The 19,030-nt window shown below is 36.7% G+C and overlaps 1 protein-coding gene across 1 annotated transcript in view; it reads left to right on the plus strand.

The window, feature by feature from the left end:
* PTPRQ (protein tyrosine phosphatase, receptor type Q) overlaps positions 1-19,030 on the plus strand; it is a 202,239-nt gene that overhangs the window by 30,027 nt on the left and 153,182 nt on the right. Inside the window, exons 11-16 of the mRNA XM_023749759.1 lie at positions 7,088-7,268; positions 8,611-8,772; positions 8,877-9,056; positions 9,647-9,754; positions 9,897-10,178; positions 18,800-18,982. Coding sequence (XP_023605527.1) covers positions 7,088-7,268; positions 8,611-8,772; positions 8,877-9,056; positions 9,647-9,754; positions 9,897-10,178; positions 18,800-18,982 — 1,096 coding nt within the window. The remainder of the gene's footprint in view (positions 1-7,087; positions 7,269-8,610; positions 8,773-8,876; positions 9,057-9,646; positions 9,755-9,896; positions 10,179-18,799; positions 18,983-19,030) is intronic.

The following is a 19,030-nucleotide window of genomic DNA, read 5'->3' on the forward strand; positions in this document are numbered from 1 at the left end:
AACTCAACCCTTTACTCCTGCCAAAAAGGTCTTATATTAGATAGATAGCTCTTTTGGGATTTAGGTGACAGGTCTCTCACACTTGGTTTTCTCTTGAAGGGAAGAGGAGGTTCTAGAGAGACTTCTTTGTAATTTTGCTTCTGTCTATATGATCTGCAATCCCTGTGACATAGTAGGGAGAACATGAGCTTTGGAACCATATAAATCTGGGTTTTGTCACTTACTGGGCTGTACTGGGCAGAGAAGTTAAGAGCATGGACATAAGAGAGAATACTTAGGTTTAAACCTTGGTTTGGCCTTTATAGACAAATTAACTTTGAGCAAGTTGGCCTGGCATCTCTGAACTTCAGTTTCCTTTTCTCTAAGATAGGAATTATCAGAGTCCCTAAAACAAAAGATTGGTAATAAGGATTTCATAGATTAATGTATGTAAAGAACTTAGAACTGTAAGTTGGCAGGTAGTAAGTACTGTGCTAAATAATTGTGACTTATTGTGATTATATTTTAGCATAGATTTTTCTTTTTTAAAAAAAATTTTAAAAAATTTAAATTACAGTTAACATACAATATTATATTAGTTTCAGGTGATTAAGCATTTATATAATTTATGAAGTGATCACCCAGATAAGTCTAGTACCCATCTGATACATGGTTATTACAAAGTTATTGACTGCATTCTCTATGCTATACTTTACATTCCTGTGACTGTTTTGATAACTGGCAGTTTCTGTTGTGATTATTAATCATGGCATTGGACCATTTGCCTTGGTTGACACTCAATGTTAGTTCCCTTATCATCTCTCGATACAGGAGACATAATACTTTACTTTTGTGATGGTATCTTCTTCATTAGATGGTGTTTGGGTTCACCTTGCAGGGAGACAGATATGGCTAAGGCTCTAAATTCAAACAGGCCAGGATCCTAGCACTGGCTCTGCCCTGTTCTAGGTCAAGAACTTAGACAAATCAACCTTTGGAGACTTGGTGCCCTCATTTTAAAAGCCGGGCTTAATCTACCCACTTCAGAGAGTGAGGAATATATAAGATAACAGATGAAACCTCTGGGTTAGTGTATTAATTTCTTATCCTTTTCCTTTTTTAAAAAAAATATATTTTATTGATTTTTTACAGAGAGGAAGGGAGAGGGATAGAGAGTTAGAAACATCGATGAGAGAGAAACATCGATCAGCTGCCTCCTGCACACCTCCTACTGGGGATGTGCCCGCAACCAAGGTATATGCCCTTAACCGGGATTGAACCTGGGACCCTGCAGTCCACAGGCCGACGCTCTATCCACTGAGCCATACCGGTCAGGGCTTATCCTTTTCCTTGATGTTGGCACCTGTCTTAGGATGACATTTTTCTTCCAGTCACTCTTTTAAAAAATATATTTTTACTAGAGGCCCAGTGCAAAAAATTCATTCACAGGGGGCCTGCACCCTCTCCAATCTGGGACACCCCCCCCCAACCACCTCTGCCTGCCTGCCTGATAGCCCCTAACTGCTCCCCTACTGGCCTGATTGCCCCTAACTACTCCCCTGCTGGCCTGATCATCCCTAACCACCTCTACCACACCCCGCACCCAGGATCCAGGATTCCCTCCTCCAGCTGGTCACGGGCACCTGAGACCTGGGCTTCCCTCCCTCTGGCCGGCCGTAGGCACCCAGGACCCGGGCCGGCTTAGCCTGGGTCGACTGCAGCCACAAGGCACCATGGGCAGGTGGCTTTGCCCGGGCCACAGACACAGGCGCCCAGGACTGCGGGGCAGGCAGACTGTCCCTTTCCCAGGCCACAGGCACAGCCACTGGTGCCCTGGACCACGGGGCAGGCGGCTTGTCCCTCTCCTGGGCCACAGCCGCTGGTGCCTGGGATGGCGGGATGTGCAGCTTGTCCCTCTCCTGGGCTGGGGCGTGCAGATTGTCCCTCTCCCAGGGCGCAGGTGCAGGCTCAGCCGCTGGCACCCGGGACCGTGGGGTGAGTGGCTTGTCCCTTTCCCGGGCTGCAGCCTGGCTGGTCCCCATTCCTCTCTTGAGAGCTCATTTGTGCCTAGCTGGTCCCCATTCCTCTCTTGTGAGCTCATTTGTGTCTGCCTGGTCCTCATTCCTCTCCCCAGTGTTGAGTGTCTGAGCAGTTAAGGCGTGATGGTGTAAGGGTATGATGACTATTTGCATATAAGCTCTTTATTATATAAGATTTTTCAATTACAATTGATGTACAAATTTATATCAGCTTTAGATGTACAATCCAGTGATTAGACATTTATATAACTTACAAAGGGATCACCCTGGTAAATCTAGTACCCATTTGATATCAAACATAGTTATTACAATATTATTGACTATATTCCCTATACTGCACTTGACATCCCCATGACATTTCTATACCTGCCAATTTGTACTTCGGAATCCCCTTTTTTACCTATTCCCCCAACCTCTTCTAGCAACCATTAAAATGTTCTCTGTATCTATGAATTTGTTTCTGGTCTACTTCTTCATTTATTTTGTTCATTAGATTTCACACATAAGTGAATTCATATGGTGTTTATCTTCCTCTGTCTGACCTATTTCACGCAGCACAATACCTTTTAAGTCCATTCTTGTTGTCACAGATGGCAAGATCTCACTCTTTTCTTATGGCTGAGTCATATTCTATTGTACATATGCACCACTTCTTCTTTAACCATTCATCAATTTTTTAAAATATTTTAATTAATTAATTTTTAATAATCTTTATTGTTGAGAGTATTACAGAAGTCCCCCTTTCCATCCTCATTGCCCCCCTCTCCTGGGTTCCCATCCCACCTTCACCACCCTACTATCTGTGTCCATGGGTAATGCATGTATCCATATAAGATCTTTGGTTAATCTCTTCCCACCCCCTCCCCCACTTCCCTCTGAGATTCCTCAGTCTATTCCATGTTTCCATGCCTCTGGTTCTATTTTATTCATTAGATTGCTTGTTTGTTTATTTTGATTTTTTGATTCAATTGATAGATATTTATTTATTGGCATTTTATTGTTCATAAATTTTCTTCTTCTTCTCCTTCTCCTCCTCCTCCTCCTCCTCCTCCTCCTCCTCCTCCTCCTCCTCCTCCTTCCTCCTTCCTCCTTCCTCCTTCCTCCTTCCTCTTTCCTTCTTCCTTCTTCCTTCTTCCTTCTCCTTCTTTCTTCTTCCTCTTCCTTCTTTCTTCCTCTTCCTTCTTCCTTCTTCCTTCTTCCTCTTCCTCTCCTCCTCCTCCTCCTCCTCCTCCTCCTCCTCCTTCTTCTCCTCCTTTTCCTCCTCCTCCTTCTTCTTCTTTTTCCACTGCCTCTGCCTCCATCTCCTACATCCTTATGCCATAATGAAGTGACAGCTCATGGGCAACAGTGTTTAATATTGTATTTGACACATAATAACTTTAAATGTTAGTATGTGAAGTAGTAACAATAATACATATTGATTTAACTTTTTATCATTTGAAGACTGATGAGAAACATCTTTAGTCATGGTTTCTAGGTCCTTCCTATTATTGATTATGCTCCTGTATATATTTTCCTGTTTGTCAATGAGCCTCTTAACTTGGCTGAACACAATATTCCGTATATCATTTTACTAGAATCAACTTGAACATAATTAATTTCTCCTTCGGTGTAGATTTTCTACTTCTATCAATGCAATGAACAAAATTAATTTCTTTGGAGGATTCATTCTACTGAGATTGAAGCCTGAAGTACCCTAAATTCATCTGTCCTTTCACACTCAGGTTTCTTACTTATTCTTATGGTAGAACTCTGGGACATTTTCTTCTGGAAGATACCATCTTGCTACATACCATCTTGCTACCTAGTATTACAATTTCTGAGATTCATACAAGTACATATTTTTCGAGTTTATTAATGTTTTCCAGCTAAATGCTGGCCAATTGCTATGGAATGAGGCTGAGAACAGGATTCAGTAGCTGTTTAGGATTGCTTGAGGTAAGTTTATTTTATTGAGCAATAGGAACATAAACAGAATCAAGCCTTAAGGATTTTTTCACCCAAATAATGTACAGAATGATATGGTATCTGTTGGGAGATGTCAAACATATGCTAATTGTAAACTTTTCTTTTTACTATTGCTTCATAATAGATAACATAAATGTTATAGTCTATTATAAAATATAGAAGCATTTCTTAAGAATAAATTGTTATTAATTCAGCATAACTTTGAGTGAGTCTAAATTGGTAGATATAATTCAGGCTATATAGATACCTATATATTTAGGGTTTGTTTTAAATAAAATCAGGTTAACTATAATGAAGAATATTACATGTAGACTCAGGTTGGTTTATTCAGGTGGTTTTGGAATTTAACTCTAAGGACTCCTAATTCTTTCACAAAAATTCCAAAGATTCCTGGGTAGCTTATAAGAGTCCTTTCATGTTGATGAATTGTGACATTCCCTGACTCGGTTGTTCTCAGCTGGGGGTGATTTTGCTCTCCAGGAGGCACTTGGCAATCTCTGAAGACATTTTTTATTGTCAGTTAGGAGGATGCCTCTAGTGCGTAGGGACCAGGGATGCTGCTGAACCGCCCACAGTGCACACAACAGCTCCTTAGAAAAAGAATGACCTAGCACGGAATGTCAGTAGTGCTGAGGGTGAGAACCTTAGGCCAACTCAGTGAGTCCCAAACTTTTGGAAGTTGCAATGGATTTTCCTCTGCCTCAGATTTCCTTTATTTCTACTTCTGCTTTTCTCTGTCCATTCCCATTACTCCTTAAGTTCTGATTCTTTCCCATCATTTTTTGCTCTTAATTTTTTTTCTTTTTCATCTATTAAAAACAGATTAGAATCTAGTGGGGTTTTTTTTATAGAGGCAAAATATCAGAAATACCACAAGTGGCACACTTCATGATAATTAGTAACATTCTAGGTTACGAAGAACCCAATGTTCTTATCATTGCCCAAGTTAAGGAGGGCCTTTCCAATGAATACCAGAATTTGGGAGAATTGCAGATAGAGTATTCAGGTCAACTCTTACCTTGAAGCGGCAGTATATCAAGAGAGATGCTTAGCCTAGTTAATTGATGGGATGCTAGGGTTTAATTTCAATAATTTATCTGACATGGGTATACATATAGAGAGATTTAATGCAAAATAATTGTTCAGGGCGAAATTCTTTGTACTACCTCATTGTACCTTCTATAGTAGTTTGTACACAGTGGATTTTCAGAGGGGCTGATTAATAGTGGGAACAGCTGTGTGGTTGGGCATAAACTATCGACTGAAATACCAGAGCATCTCTGAGTTATGTGTTTGTGCTTCATGCCCTCCCTGATTTTTTTGTGGAGGCAGAGCTGAAGTGAATCCTTGGGAGACAGAAGACCTTTCACTTGTCCCCTATAGGGTTCCCTCTCCAGAGTTTTTAATCACACATTTTGGAATGGATCATATACGTGTCCCCCTGCTCTTTATCACGATACTTTTTTGGATAAAGGTGTAACAAGATTTAGATAATTTTATCTCAAAAATATTATTTGGAGAACTGAAAATTTTCTTGAATCTTTTCTCCATTATTTTATCTCTCAGAAAAGTTAATGTTTAAATGACCTTTGTCGATAATTAAATAAACTGCCTTAAAATGTTTAGCTTTCCTGAGATTTTTCTTTCTTGAGCATCTATTTTTTGAAAATACTAAGTGCTTTATATTAATAAGGAATTAAAAACTTGGTTTTGTTTCTGTGAGTAAAGACAACCCCTAAACATATAAGATAATTAAAAGACAACTGTACCAAAGCTTATAAATAAATAAAACCTATATTATGACTTATAAATCCTGAGAAATTTATAATTGAGAATAAATAGGGTAATTTTATTTTTTTTAAATAAAATGTTTTAGCAGTGAATTTTGAAGCAGAACTTGAAATAAAATAGACAAAAACTTTTTTTTTCTTTTAAAAACCATTTTATTTTGGAAAATTTAAGCAGACATAAAAGGAGAGAAAAGAGAATGATGAACTCCCAATTACCCATCACCAGGATTGAGTAATTGTCAACATTCTCCCATTCTTGCCTCAGCTCTCTTGTGTTGTTATTGCTACTTTTGTGAACATATTTTAAAATAAATTTTGATCCTACATGTCTAAGTGCAAATCTCTAAAAAACATGGATGTTTTAATTCATTCAATGATCCCATTACCACAACTAACAAAATTACTAACATTGTTTTGGTATCATCTAATACCTAGACCATATTCATATTTTCCTGATTATCTTCAAAGTCTGTATTGGTAGATATGTTGTAATTAGAATCCAAAGTCCAAACATTGCATTTGGTTATTAAGGCAACATTTTCTTCGATTAATATTTAATTTTATTTTCAAGGTTGACAATCCATGAAAAATAGCCACTACTATTTGGCCAAAAGAGTCTTTTTTCATTCTGTTTCAATCAGCTATGCTGTGTGGGGGTTTTTGTTATCCCAACAAAAACCTCTAAATATTCGTAACCTGTTCCTAATATTTTTTACTTCAATATCTGCCACTTTGGTGAAGTTGATGTGTGTGAAGAACATTATGCCTCTAGGAACAATCACAGTTACTTAAAATATCCCTTAGGGACAGAGCCTTGGATAGGTAGGTCTACCGTGAACCTGTTTGAAAACCACTGCCATGCAGTTTTGTTCATGTCTGCAACTACACTCCATCATAGATAAACTCCTATTCCTAACGTGTATTAAGCAGTCATGCAGGCCTCTCACACCTGGTATAAGGCAGTATTCCTAGAATACTTATCTTTTTTTTGGGGGGGGGACAATTAAAATATTTTAGTCCTGGAGTCTTTGCATGAGGATTTTGAATTTTACAACTGAAGTCAGAAACAAATATCTGCTTCTTCCCACAATCCAGTATTAGTCTCTTAAGACACAGGAGTGATCAGTGTGTAACATCATGTGAGATTTTAGTAGCTTCAGAATAAAATTTTGGAATATAAAGGAGACAGGAGTCATGGAAATAATATCTTTTTCAAAAAGGGTAATTCCAAAGTTTCTTAATACTTGAATGAAGTCATTGTTAATATAATGGTTATAAGCGGTTTTTGTAAATACCTATTTTTAATTACAGTATATAAACAACCCGCTCACTCCAGAAACTGTGAACGTAGTAGAGTCAATGGCAGAATTATTTGAGGGCTCAGCAGAGATATCTTCTGACCTGTATGCGATTGCTTCAGTTATGTATAACAGTCATCCACATAATAACTTTCCTGTGAGGAATAGAGCTGAAGACCAGCATTTACCAGTTGGTAGGTACAGTTTTTATGTTCTATCAAATGCATTGAAACCACCAGTGCTTGCTAGAGAGTACAGATATGAACCTCAGCTTGGAGTTCAGCCAAATTATTAATGGTTCATGGGCTGGAGTCAGATTTTTTTCTTCTTTAACTGTTGGATAGCCTCATGCAGCAAATGGAAATGCCACACAGGCAGGAGCTGGCCCCTTCTAACCCATTTGACCTTCCTCCCAGAGAAAGTAGCACCCTAGAGTCTTTGGCCAAGCTGCATAGACAATCAGTTATTACAGTTGCCAAAGCAGGTGTGATGGGGAGGGATGAACATATCTTCAAATCATTTACAGGCCTCACAAACTCTGCAGCTTTTGACTAATAGGTTTTCAAATGTCACTAAAGGTAAATAGGTCAGAAAGTTACAACTCGAGTGCATGCAAGTGATAAACAGGTGTAGGTGCCCCAACGACGTGGTGATGTCATTAGGGTGTACACTTGCTCTTCAGGGTCAGGGGATCTTATTGTTTCTAAAAGGAGAGTGCCATATATAGCAAATTAAAAGTACTTGGTTAGAGAGCAGCCATTTAAATTCTCTCTCTTTTTTTTCTGAAAGGCTAAGTGAGAACATTTTCTCCTTTTCTCTGATTTGATATTTGTCCTGTTGCAAATTAAAAGTGTTACTTTATTGATGGTATACTGAGTCAAAATATCACATTACCTTCAGTATATGTTTATTTTATTTACTGATTTATTCATTTTTTCTGTGCAGAGATGACTGGGGGCAACACTAGGAATTAAGAGGCCCACAGTTTCTGATACAGATGTTTCCTTAAACACTTCAAGTTTGGCCTAATTGGTAATTAGCATCATTGGAACCACAAGTTATAAATAAATAAATAAAAATCCAACACTATTTGAAATCCTTGTTCAGACAGATTTAAGTATCAGTTACCCAAACATGCTTGCTTTAAAATACTACTGGTTTTAGTGAAGGTATAGTGAATTTTGAGTTCAAATAAAAGTCTCAATTTGATATCATTGCTTAGTCTGTCTTTTCAGAAAAAACAAAAATCCTAGCCAGTCCCTTTTAGCAAGTTATATATTTTTCAAAACACTAATCTCATATTCCAGGATAACATAATAACTAGCAAAGCTGTATTATGAGCATAACATGTCTATAGATATTGTTGGGGAGGACTCAGCATATTTATTATTAATTATACATCTGCCTTTCACATAAAGGAGTGAATGGAGAGATTAATGAAGTATGTGGAATCCGGTTTAAGATTTCACTGTGTGAGCAAACATAATTTTGATCGTGAACCCAAACACGTTTTAAAAAACATTTTATTTCCAATAGGAACTACATGGAATCAGTATATCACTGACATTGCTGCCGAACAGCTGTCTTACGTTATCAGGAGACTCGTACCTTTCACTGAGCACATGATTAGTGTATCTGCTTTCACCATCATGGGAGAAGGACCACCAACGGTTCTCCATGTTAGGACACTTGAACAAGGTAAGGGTGTATTTCCTTGGAAATAATTACCTGCAAGTGCTGCTCTTGCACATTGTAATCCGCTTTCTTTTCTTGCATATTAATTGTTCATTCTTCTTTTCAAGTGCCAAGCTCCATTCAGATTATAAACTATAAAAATATTAGTTCCTCATCTATTTTGTTATATTGGGATCCTCCAGAATTTCCCAATGGAAAAATAACTCATTATACAATTTATGCAATGGAACTGGATACAAACACAGCATTCCAGATGACTACTCTAAATAACAGCTTTCTCATAACAGGTAGAACAAAGTTTTGCTTTTTAAAAAACATTTCTATTCTGATGGAACATATGCATCTCTCTCTGCCTTAAGCCCTGCAGGACACGTGTTTCATCATTCCACATTTAGCTGGGCTGTGCTGCCATGGAGATCTTACAAAATATGTGAAGAAGTACCTTGATTAAATGTGTTCTCCTTTATATTTATCTACAAAGAAGTAAAATCATAAGATCACAAGTATCTTAGGAATATACTTAACCCAAGAAATTTTGTCTGTATATTGAAATAACTCAGGATTATTGAAGGAATGAATGTGAAGTAAATCAGCTGATCCAGTGTTTGTGCCAAGTCAACTACTAGTATACTCCTTGCAGTGTGCCAAAATTATTTTTCAGCCTTAAATCTTTCCTTAGTATTTTAGGAACGAACTAAAACATCACCAACATGGGGATATCCTCAAGCCTAAAGATGTTTGGGAGATTGGGATTATAGGGAAAGTGACTGGAGGAATCAGTTTCCGAAATAAATTATTTTCACTATTCCTATGTCAAATGGCACTAATCTAAGTGTTATTTAAAGAAAATTAAACAAATTGCCTGTTGGTTTTATAGGATTAAAGAAATACACCAAATATAAGATGAGGGTGGCCGCCTCAACTCATGTTGGAGAAAGTTCTTTGTCTGAAGAAAATGACATCTTTGTGAGAACTCTGGAAGATGGTAAGACTATTTGGTGCAGTTTTAATAGAAAAAAGCAAGCGGTGTTGCTTGCTCACTGCCATCTACCTCATGCTGCCTTTAGTAGCTGAAGTAATAAACATGAAAAAATACAAGTATTTAGAGTTTTCTTTTCTTCCCCCAGAACCAGAATCATCACCTCAAGATGTGGAAGTTACTGATGTTACTGCACATGAAATAAGTCTGAAGTGGTTACCACCTGAGAAACCCAATGGGATTATTGTTGCTTATGAAGTTCTCTATAAAAATATGGATTCCTTATTTATGAAGAACACCTCAACAACACACATAATTTTAAGGGACTTAAAACCTTATTCCCTCTATAACATTTCTGTGAGGTCATACACCAGATTGGGTCATGGCAATCAGTTATCTTCCTTACTCTCTGTAAGGACTTCTGAGACTGGTAAGTTTTTTATTTGTTTGTTTAATAATGCCTAGTAATGAATGTGGCTGACAATTGCTATATTGCTTTTGTTTTACTTAACTAAAACCCCTCATTATTTCATTTTGTATAATCCAGGAATTTTTTTGCTTTTTAAAAAAACATTTTTTTTATTGATTTCAGAGAGGAAGGGAGAGGGGGAGAGAGATAGAAACATCTTGCATGCCCCCACTTGGGATCGAGCCCACAAGCTGGGCATATGCCCCGACTGGAATCAAACTGTGACCTTCTGGTTCATAGGTTGATGCTCAACCACTGAGCTTCACTAGCCAGGCTATTTTTTTTTTTTTTTTGTAAATGAGTACAAAAAGGCTTGCCATGCACATTTTTAAAAAATCTGATTTGCATATAAGGGACTCTAAAATAAAGATCAGCAAATTTTACAAATGAAAGGCTTAAAAAACTAAAGATGTTTTTCAATGTCCCTGTAAATTTGTGAATTAATAACTACTTGCTTTCAAATTAGGTAAAAGCAGAGACACACTCATAAGATTGATTCCTATACTCTAATGAGGTATGTCTGTAGAGAGAGGTGTAGAGTGGGAGCACAGAAAGGGTATATGGGGGGAAGTCTTATGGAGGAGGTAGCATTTAACCTAGGTCTTAAGCAGTCAGGTGGAATGGGCAGGAGGACCTTATGGAAGCCATATGAGGGGATATCTGATCTAAAGGAAAAAACGCAAGCAAGGAGTTACTTGTGTTTCAGTTTCACCAATGCAAGAGCCAACAGCACAAAGGAAGACATTTTGCCTGATGATGTCCGTTTGTTGTTTATGGTTATAATCATACATTGGAGCAACTTTATAGTGTCCATAGAGAATAGCATAGGTTATAATTGCTGAAACAGGAGAGTGATGAAAAGAGCATTTTTTATCATCAAGAGTTCCCCCAAAGTGAAATCTAATTGATATTAAACTACATATCATCATGTTTCATTGCTTTTATAGATATGGTGCTTAAATATTAGTATTTGCTTTTTACCAGGCCTTGTTTTATTTCCTTTTACACTGGTTCAAGGAGAGAAAAGCATAAGCATATTTTAAGCACCTGGAAAGTACCATGGCTTTGCTATTGGATTTCATAATAATTGCCTTTTATTTTGGAATAGAGCATGAAGGTATTATTATCTTCATTGCCTAATGAAAAATGGAGATCTGAGAGGTTCATCTTTTCAATAAATATTTATAATATGCCAAGCCCTAGTGGGAATATACCACTTTAGATAAAATGAATTTTACCCACCTAAAGTTAATATTAATTGGTGGGTATTTAATTGCTTAAGGTTATCTAGCTGGTAAGTGATGAAGCTGGAATTGGAACCCAAATCCACCTAACTATAAAGCCCATTTCCTTTCACAATAATGCTGGTTTAGAAACCATCAGTAAAGCTGCTAAGTGATAAATATATCTTGATCTTCCTGTTCATTTCTGCAGTGATATTTCACTGTTTGGGGCTCTGAACAGCATTAGAAAGGAAAGTAAGAACTTTAAAAATCCTGTTGTGATATTAAACAATAGCCATATTCATGAACATTTATCAAATGTTTCACTATTTAATTGGTCACAACATCAAGTACACCTTATTTTTATGACTCTATAAAAATCATTTTTTTGTTTTCTAATTATCACATGCTTGCAGTTTTTTTTTACTTAATATTAAAAAGTAAATTCAACTTTTATTTCATTATTTATTGTATGAGTTTAATTCTCAGGTAGGGATAGTAACAAGTCATAAGTGAATATAAGAATTTAACTTGAAATGTAATTTAAAATGTGAATTTTAGTTTTGTCAGGTGTCTTAGAAAATATACAGAATCCTTTATTTTATGGATGAGGAGACCTAGGAATCTATATATATAAAAGGCTAAGTGACTGGCCATCTGTCCATCTGACCGGCTGGCTGGCTGGTACATATGACACTCACTGGCAATTTAAAAATAAATGTTGACTCGCACATGCACAATATTTGTCCCCATCTGTCACTGGCCTCCCATTTAAATTAATTTGAAGACAGTTTCCCATGATGCCAGTATTTGCAATGACTATTAATAAATCAAAAGGACAAACTCTAGACAGAGTAGGAATATTCCTACCTGAACCTGTTTTCACACATGGTCAGTTATATGTTGCTTTCTCTCAAGTTCAAAGAGCATATGACGTTAAAGTTAAAGTTGTAAATACTTCATCACAATGGAAATTGGTCAAGCACTCTGAAAGTGTTTTTACTTTTAATGTGCTATACAGGGAGAATAACTTTAATCAATTTATCAGTCATTGTTTTTATCATCATTTTTTTGTTTTTATATCATGTCTTTGTGTTGTTATATCATGTTGTTATTTTTTACTTATTAATCAATTTATATATTATTTTCATATACATTTTACTAATTTTTTTTCCATCTCTGACACTTCTATTATAGAGAAAGGGCGAATAGCGATATTAAAATATTTCTTCTAATTAATTTCCTTTCAATGTGCACGAATCTGTGCACCAGGCCACTAGTATTTTAATAGAATTTCTCTCAAAAATCATAGTAAATGAGAAGTAATGTTCAGACTTGAAGCTAAGTCTCCTGACAGCCATTCAAGACTCCTGATCTAGTGAGAAAAATAGAGAAGTGAGAAACAATTATGACAGGGTTCACTAGCTCACCCACTTGGGTGAATACAACTTGGTCATCTTTATACTAGAAGCAAAAGAGACCTAAATATAGTGCATAGAGCTCAGTGTCCATGCTCCTAATTCCTAGTTCTCTCTCCTAAGTTAGGGTACTCTCACGGTCTCTGCATTCTCCAGCTGGATGGAAATGGTGGACAATGGAATCTATGTTAGTGATTTTTCCTGGATCATGTTTACTGCTATTGAGCCACCAATTTAGTTCTTTTTGCAAAAGAGGAAGTTAGAATTTTTAATAGTCTTCAGGTGTTATTTGAAGCAGGATGTGCTCAAGAACAACCATCTGATGATGAGTGTATAAGGGAGTTTGGGATTATTCTTTGGTCCATTTTACTGTTTTACTTTTTAACTTGGACCTGTCTGGCTTTAATGGGTTTTTGTTTTTTGTTCCCCTGACTTCATCTATCCTTGGGTTTAGCTGGCACAAATAGCATTAATTGTGTCTTTGGTCTCTATTTTCCCAGGCCAGGATGATTTAAGCTATCTATTCTATGGTTAGTGAGGGGAGGTATAAACCATTTGCTCTAAATGTCCTTGGTTAGGGAAGATAAGGTCTTGTGGTTCACCAACTGGCTAAAAGTTGTTCAAATTGTTTGCCCTTGTTTAATTTTATTGCCTCAGTTTCCCTATTCCACTTGCTCAGAAATTTTCCTAGCTTCTCACTTTCCTGCCACTGGTATCCTCTCAGGATTAATCAATAAAAATGCAAAGAATATCATCCTGGGTCAGAGAGGCATATTTATATCCTAACTACTGGCGGTAGGCAGGAAACTCCAGAGGGACAACTTAGAAAGTGACAATGATAATTTTTCAAAATCAGAAGTTATACTGAGCTATCAAATTCAAGCATAGCATCACTAATTCCCCTTTTCTTACTATTAAAGAGCTATTCAATTTTACTTATTTTCCTTAGCTGTGAGTTTCAATCTTGATTTTAATACATTTCTGTCATGTTGAACATATTTATTCATTAATTGAGCAGATTTGTATACACTTCATATCATGTACTACAACATGAACACAACAGTAAATAAGACAAAATTCCTACTTCCTGGAAGTTAACATTCTTAGAAGGGCCACAGGAAAAAGGTGTATGTATAGTGGTGTGTTCTATGAAGAAAAATTATGAGGGAGAGAAGAGACAGAGTTACAGAGTAGGGAGTGATTATTTGAGATAAAGGAATGAGAAAGGCCTCTCTGAAGATGTTACATATACCCAGAAATATTAATAACTTATGGGATTAAATTAGATGAGGATAAGAAAGAAAAGTGTTTTAGAAGGAGGAATAGCAATTGCCAACTTCCTGAAGTGAGAAGATACTTTATGTAGTTGAGGAAGAACAGAATATTTCTGTCATTCAAGGGGTATGAGTTATTGGGAAGGGGAGCTTAGCAGATGAGGAGAGAGAGACAGAAGTGGATCATGCATATTTTTGGGCACCAATATAAGAAGTTTGGTTAGTTTTAATGGGAAGCTATTAGAGAATTATGAGACAAGAACCTGGTCCGATTTGTAGTTTTAGGAGACTGCTGCTGAATATGCTGGATTTGGGAGTAATGGGATAAGTCAGGATTATTTTTTGATCTGCATATCTGGGTGAGAAATGATGGCACCATTTACTGAGATGGGGAAGTTAGGAAGAAGGTCAGTTTAGAGAAATTCAGTAGTTTTGTTTTGAATATGATTGAAATATCCAAGTGACTATCATGAAAGCAGTTGGATATATGTTTGAAAGTCAGGGAAGGAATCCAGAGTTGAATACATAAATTGGAGGCACCACCATATCTCTGATATTCAAAGTCAAGGGATGAGATAAAGTCACATTAGGGTGTATGTTCTAAAGATGAAAAAAAGCATATAATTATGTCCTGGGGGCATCATAATTGTATAATTAGGGAAGTCAAGGAGGAGCAAGTCAAGGACTAAGCAGAAGTGGCCGGTGAGGTAGGAAAAAAAATCAGGACAAGATCATGTTTTGGAAGGCAAGTGAATAATCATTTTCAAATAGAAGGAATTTATTTCCTATGTCAAATGCTACTGACAGTACAGTAACATGAGAGCTCATGTAATTGGTTAGTGATATGACACCAGGAAATTGGATAGATCATTTGCATCAATGTTGACATCTCTATGAGTGGTAGAGAGGAAGTCAGTCAACCAGGTGGTAAATTTTTTAAGATGTTTGGAGAAGTGGCAGAGTGTCACTAGATAACTGTAGATAACTTAAGAAAGTGTAGCTCAAAATTTTTCAGGAGGAAGGAAGGAGAAAAGATCTGAATATGGCAAAGAGGAGCAATAAATACAACTATTCAACTCCAAGGTCCTGTGGTTATAGAAATTATGCAGAAAAACAAATGGCTACCTGTTACCCACCTGGGCTAAGATGTGTTCTCAGCAGGTCCAAGATTTCACTGAATGCCAGAAAGTTAACAAAGCATTCTGAGTAGATTTTGGATGTTTGGGAAGGGATAGTAGGATTACATTGCTATATATTGTTACATCAAATTATGTTCTGATTTACAAACCTTCCCAAAATTTTAGAACTATCAATATTCTTAGGTCAATTTTTTTTCTATGAAGTCTGACTTAGATACAATACACTTCATAGCAGGTAATAATTGGCATGGGGGGTACTGTATCTACATTTTCAAGACTTCAGAATTTTATTTCTCTACTTTATTAAATTTAATAGTAGCACTATTGATGTACATGGTATTTAGGATATGAATAAAAGGCTCATTTTTTCTTTTGAAAGGAAATAATTTAATAGCAGGACTCTAATGAAAATAATATTTACTTATTTAGTTTATATTGTTTATTTCCAAAATTAGCCATTATTGTTATTGTTTTGTGCAGACGATATTTAAACATTATCTTTGCAGCAGCAGTTTTTCATCTCTAGGAATTTTTTTTTCCTCGAGAGTACATTATTTAAAATTTCATTTATTGAGGTTGTGTTGATGGCATTTTTTGTTCTTGATTGTCTGAAAATCTTACTAATTTTTCTGGCTGTAGAATTCCAGTTGTTTTTCAATTAATTTCAATTGTCAGTCTAATTGTAATTCCTATATAGATGATATGTCTTTTTCTGGTGCTTTTAAGACCATCTCTCTTCTTTGTATACTGTACTTTCACAATGAAGTGCCTAAATATGATTTTTTTAAAATTCTGCTTGAGATTTACTGAAATTCCTTGATCTGAAGTTTGATATCTTTCAATTATTTTGAAAAGTCTTAGCCATGCCCAGTGGCATGGCTCAGTGGTTGAGTGTCAACCTACGAACCAGTAGGTCATGGTTTGAATCCTGGTCAGAGCACATGCCCAGTGTGGGGTGTGCAAGAGGCAACTGATCAATGATTCTTTCTCATCATTGATGTTTCTATCTCCCTTCCTCTCTGAAATATATATATATATATATTTATAATATATAATATATTATATATATAATATATAATAAAATAATATAATATATATATTATATATAATAAAAGTCTCAACCATTATCTTTTTGAATAACTCTTCTCATTCTATTATCTTAGATCTTCTTAGTATACCCTTTATATCTAACTGACATTTTATATCTTATATTTTCTTTCTCTAAGCTACATTTTGATAATTTTTCCAATACTATCAAATTTCTCACTAAATTTCTCTCTATCTTTTACATATCAAGAGAATTTTAAATACAGTTAGTTTGTTTTTCTGTTCTAGAAAGCCTGTCTGGTTCTTCATCAACCCTGCTTGCTTATTTATATTATTTATTATTATTATTTGAAGAATTATCTGTTCATATTTTAAAAAATGTTTTATTCCTTGAAATATACTAAACATCCATATCTTTATTCTATAGAAAGTTCAATAGCTGAAGTCTTGTGTGTTTTTGAGTGTGTGTATGTGAGTATATGTGTATTATTTTTTCCTTTTTCTTTGCTAGCATTTAACTGTCAGTGCCTAATTTGCTTAGGGGTTTAGTGATTTTATTAGTGAACTCATATTCCCTGAAACTTATGTGTGGCAAATTTATGTGGCCCAAGTTGAGTTTCTTCAGAAATTTATGTTTACTTTTGTTATTTGCTTTTGAATGATAGCAACTCAGAATTACAGATTTGTTTTAATTTAAATTCTGAAGTAGAGTTTTTTTCAGGCTGTATATGCAGCAGGATTTGGGCCACATAAGTTTGTAGGAACAGACTTGCAGTTCCACAACTGCATAATTTTTCTTTCTTTCCTACCTCTTTATCAAGAAGAGTGGCAAGAGAAAAAAGTTTCTTTTCTGTCCTCTTTTGTACAGTGGGTTTACTCTCCACTCTCCAGTCCCTGAGAGTGAATAGACCTCATTGCACTAGTCCAAGAGTGACCACTTGTGGTGAATCTTATGGCAGTCTGCAGAAGAATTCAAGGTGCCCCCTAGAGTTGTCCCATATAATGGTTCTGGTTGAAATTGCATTCTTATGGGTTATAGCTCTTTATGCAGGATGTCCCTTACCCTTCTTCTGATCCAGGTCTTTCTCTGGCCAGCTATTAATACAGAAGCTCAAAGACACTGGGATTAACCAATATCCTCCAAGGCAAAGCTGGCTTTAGTACTAGCTTCCTTCTGAGGATACTGATTTTACTGTGTTTATTTGTTTGTTTTATTTTATTTTATTTACTAGAGACCCGGTGCACAAAATTCGTGTAAGGGGAGGGGCGAGGGAGGGGGGTGTCCCTCAGTCCAGCCTGCACCATCTCCAATCTGGGACCCATCAGGGGATGTCCAACTGCCTGGGGGATTGGGCCTGAACGGGCAGTCGTACATCCCTCTCACAATTAAGGACTGCTAGCTCCCAACCACTCACCTGCCTGCCTGCCTGATTGCCCCTAACCACTCCCCTGCCAGCCTGATCTACACCTAACTACTCCCCTGCTGGCCCAATTGCCCCTAACTGCCCTCCCCTGCAGGCCTGATCACCCACAACTGCCCTCCCCTGCTGGCCATCTGTGGTGGCCATCTTGTGTCCACGTGGGGCAGCCGCCCACAACTGCCCTCCCCTTCTGGCCATCTTGTGGTGGCCATCTTTGACCACATGGGGGTGGCCATCGTGTGTGTTGGAGTGATGGTCAATTTGCATATTACTCTTTTATTAGATAGGAATTTTGTTTTTTGGTCACCACTGTTTTCTTACTTTCCTGTCAACTTGGCAAGTAATTAAAAGAAAAATATGTTTTTATTTTATGCAGTGTTTTAATTAGATCTTGTTTTAGACTAAACTAATTATTAACTATATATATTTAATAAAAAACAATCATTTTAAAGTGTTTTTTAATCCTCTTTCTTTCATCTTGTGTTCTGCAGTGCAAGGTAGCTTAATACAGTTAAAAGCATTTTCATAAAAATATCATCCTATATGCATCCTATATAATAAAAGGCTAATATGCAAATTGTCCCCATGGGGTTGGAGCTTGACCGACCAGGAATTAGACGTGCACTGACTACCAGGGGATGGTGCAGAACATGGTGGGCATGGGCGACACTGTGCTGGCAGCAGGCAGCAGTGGAGATGCTGCTGGCCCCGGTGGGCCCCCGACGAGAGCAGGACCACGGAGGGATGGTGGAGCAGGTAGCGGGCAGCACTAGGCCAAGGCAGGTGTGAAGGGAGACCCTGGCCAGCAGATGGCAGCCGCTAGGGACCCTATCTGTGCATGAATTTCACGCACTGGGCCTCTAGTTACTATATAAAATAATAGTATGAATTTTCTTTTGAGATGAAATTTTTCTTTTTAGTGTATAATTTACCTATACCTTACTTCATTTAGAATATTTATTACAATCACATTGTAGTGCTCATGAATGAGAAGTTCAACAGAATAGATTTTTAGGATGGAATTATTTTATACATTTATTTTCTTTTTCTTTTCTTTTAGTACCTGATAGTGCACCAGAAAATATTGCTTACAAAAATATTTCCTCTGGAGAGATTGAAATATCATTCCATCCCCCACGTAATCCTAATGGAATCATACAAAAATATACAATTTATCTCAGGAGAAGTAATGGAAATGAGGAAAGAACTATAGATACAACCTCTTTGATCCAGAACATTAAAGGTATAAATATATATATATATATATATATATATATATATATATATATAC

This window comes from Myotis lucifugus, unplaced genomic scaffold (genome assembly GCF_000147115.1).
Source record: "Myotis lucifugus unplaced genomic scaffold, Myoluc2.0 scaffold_9, whole genome shotgun sequence".
NCBI classification, from domain to species: Eukaryota; Metazoa; Chordata; class Mammalia; order Chiroptera; family Vespertilionidae; genus Myotis; species Myotis lucifugus.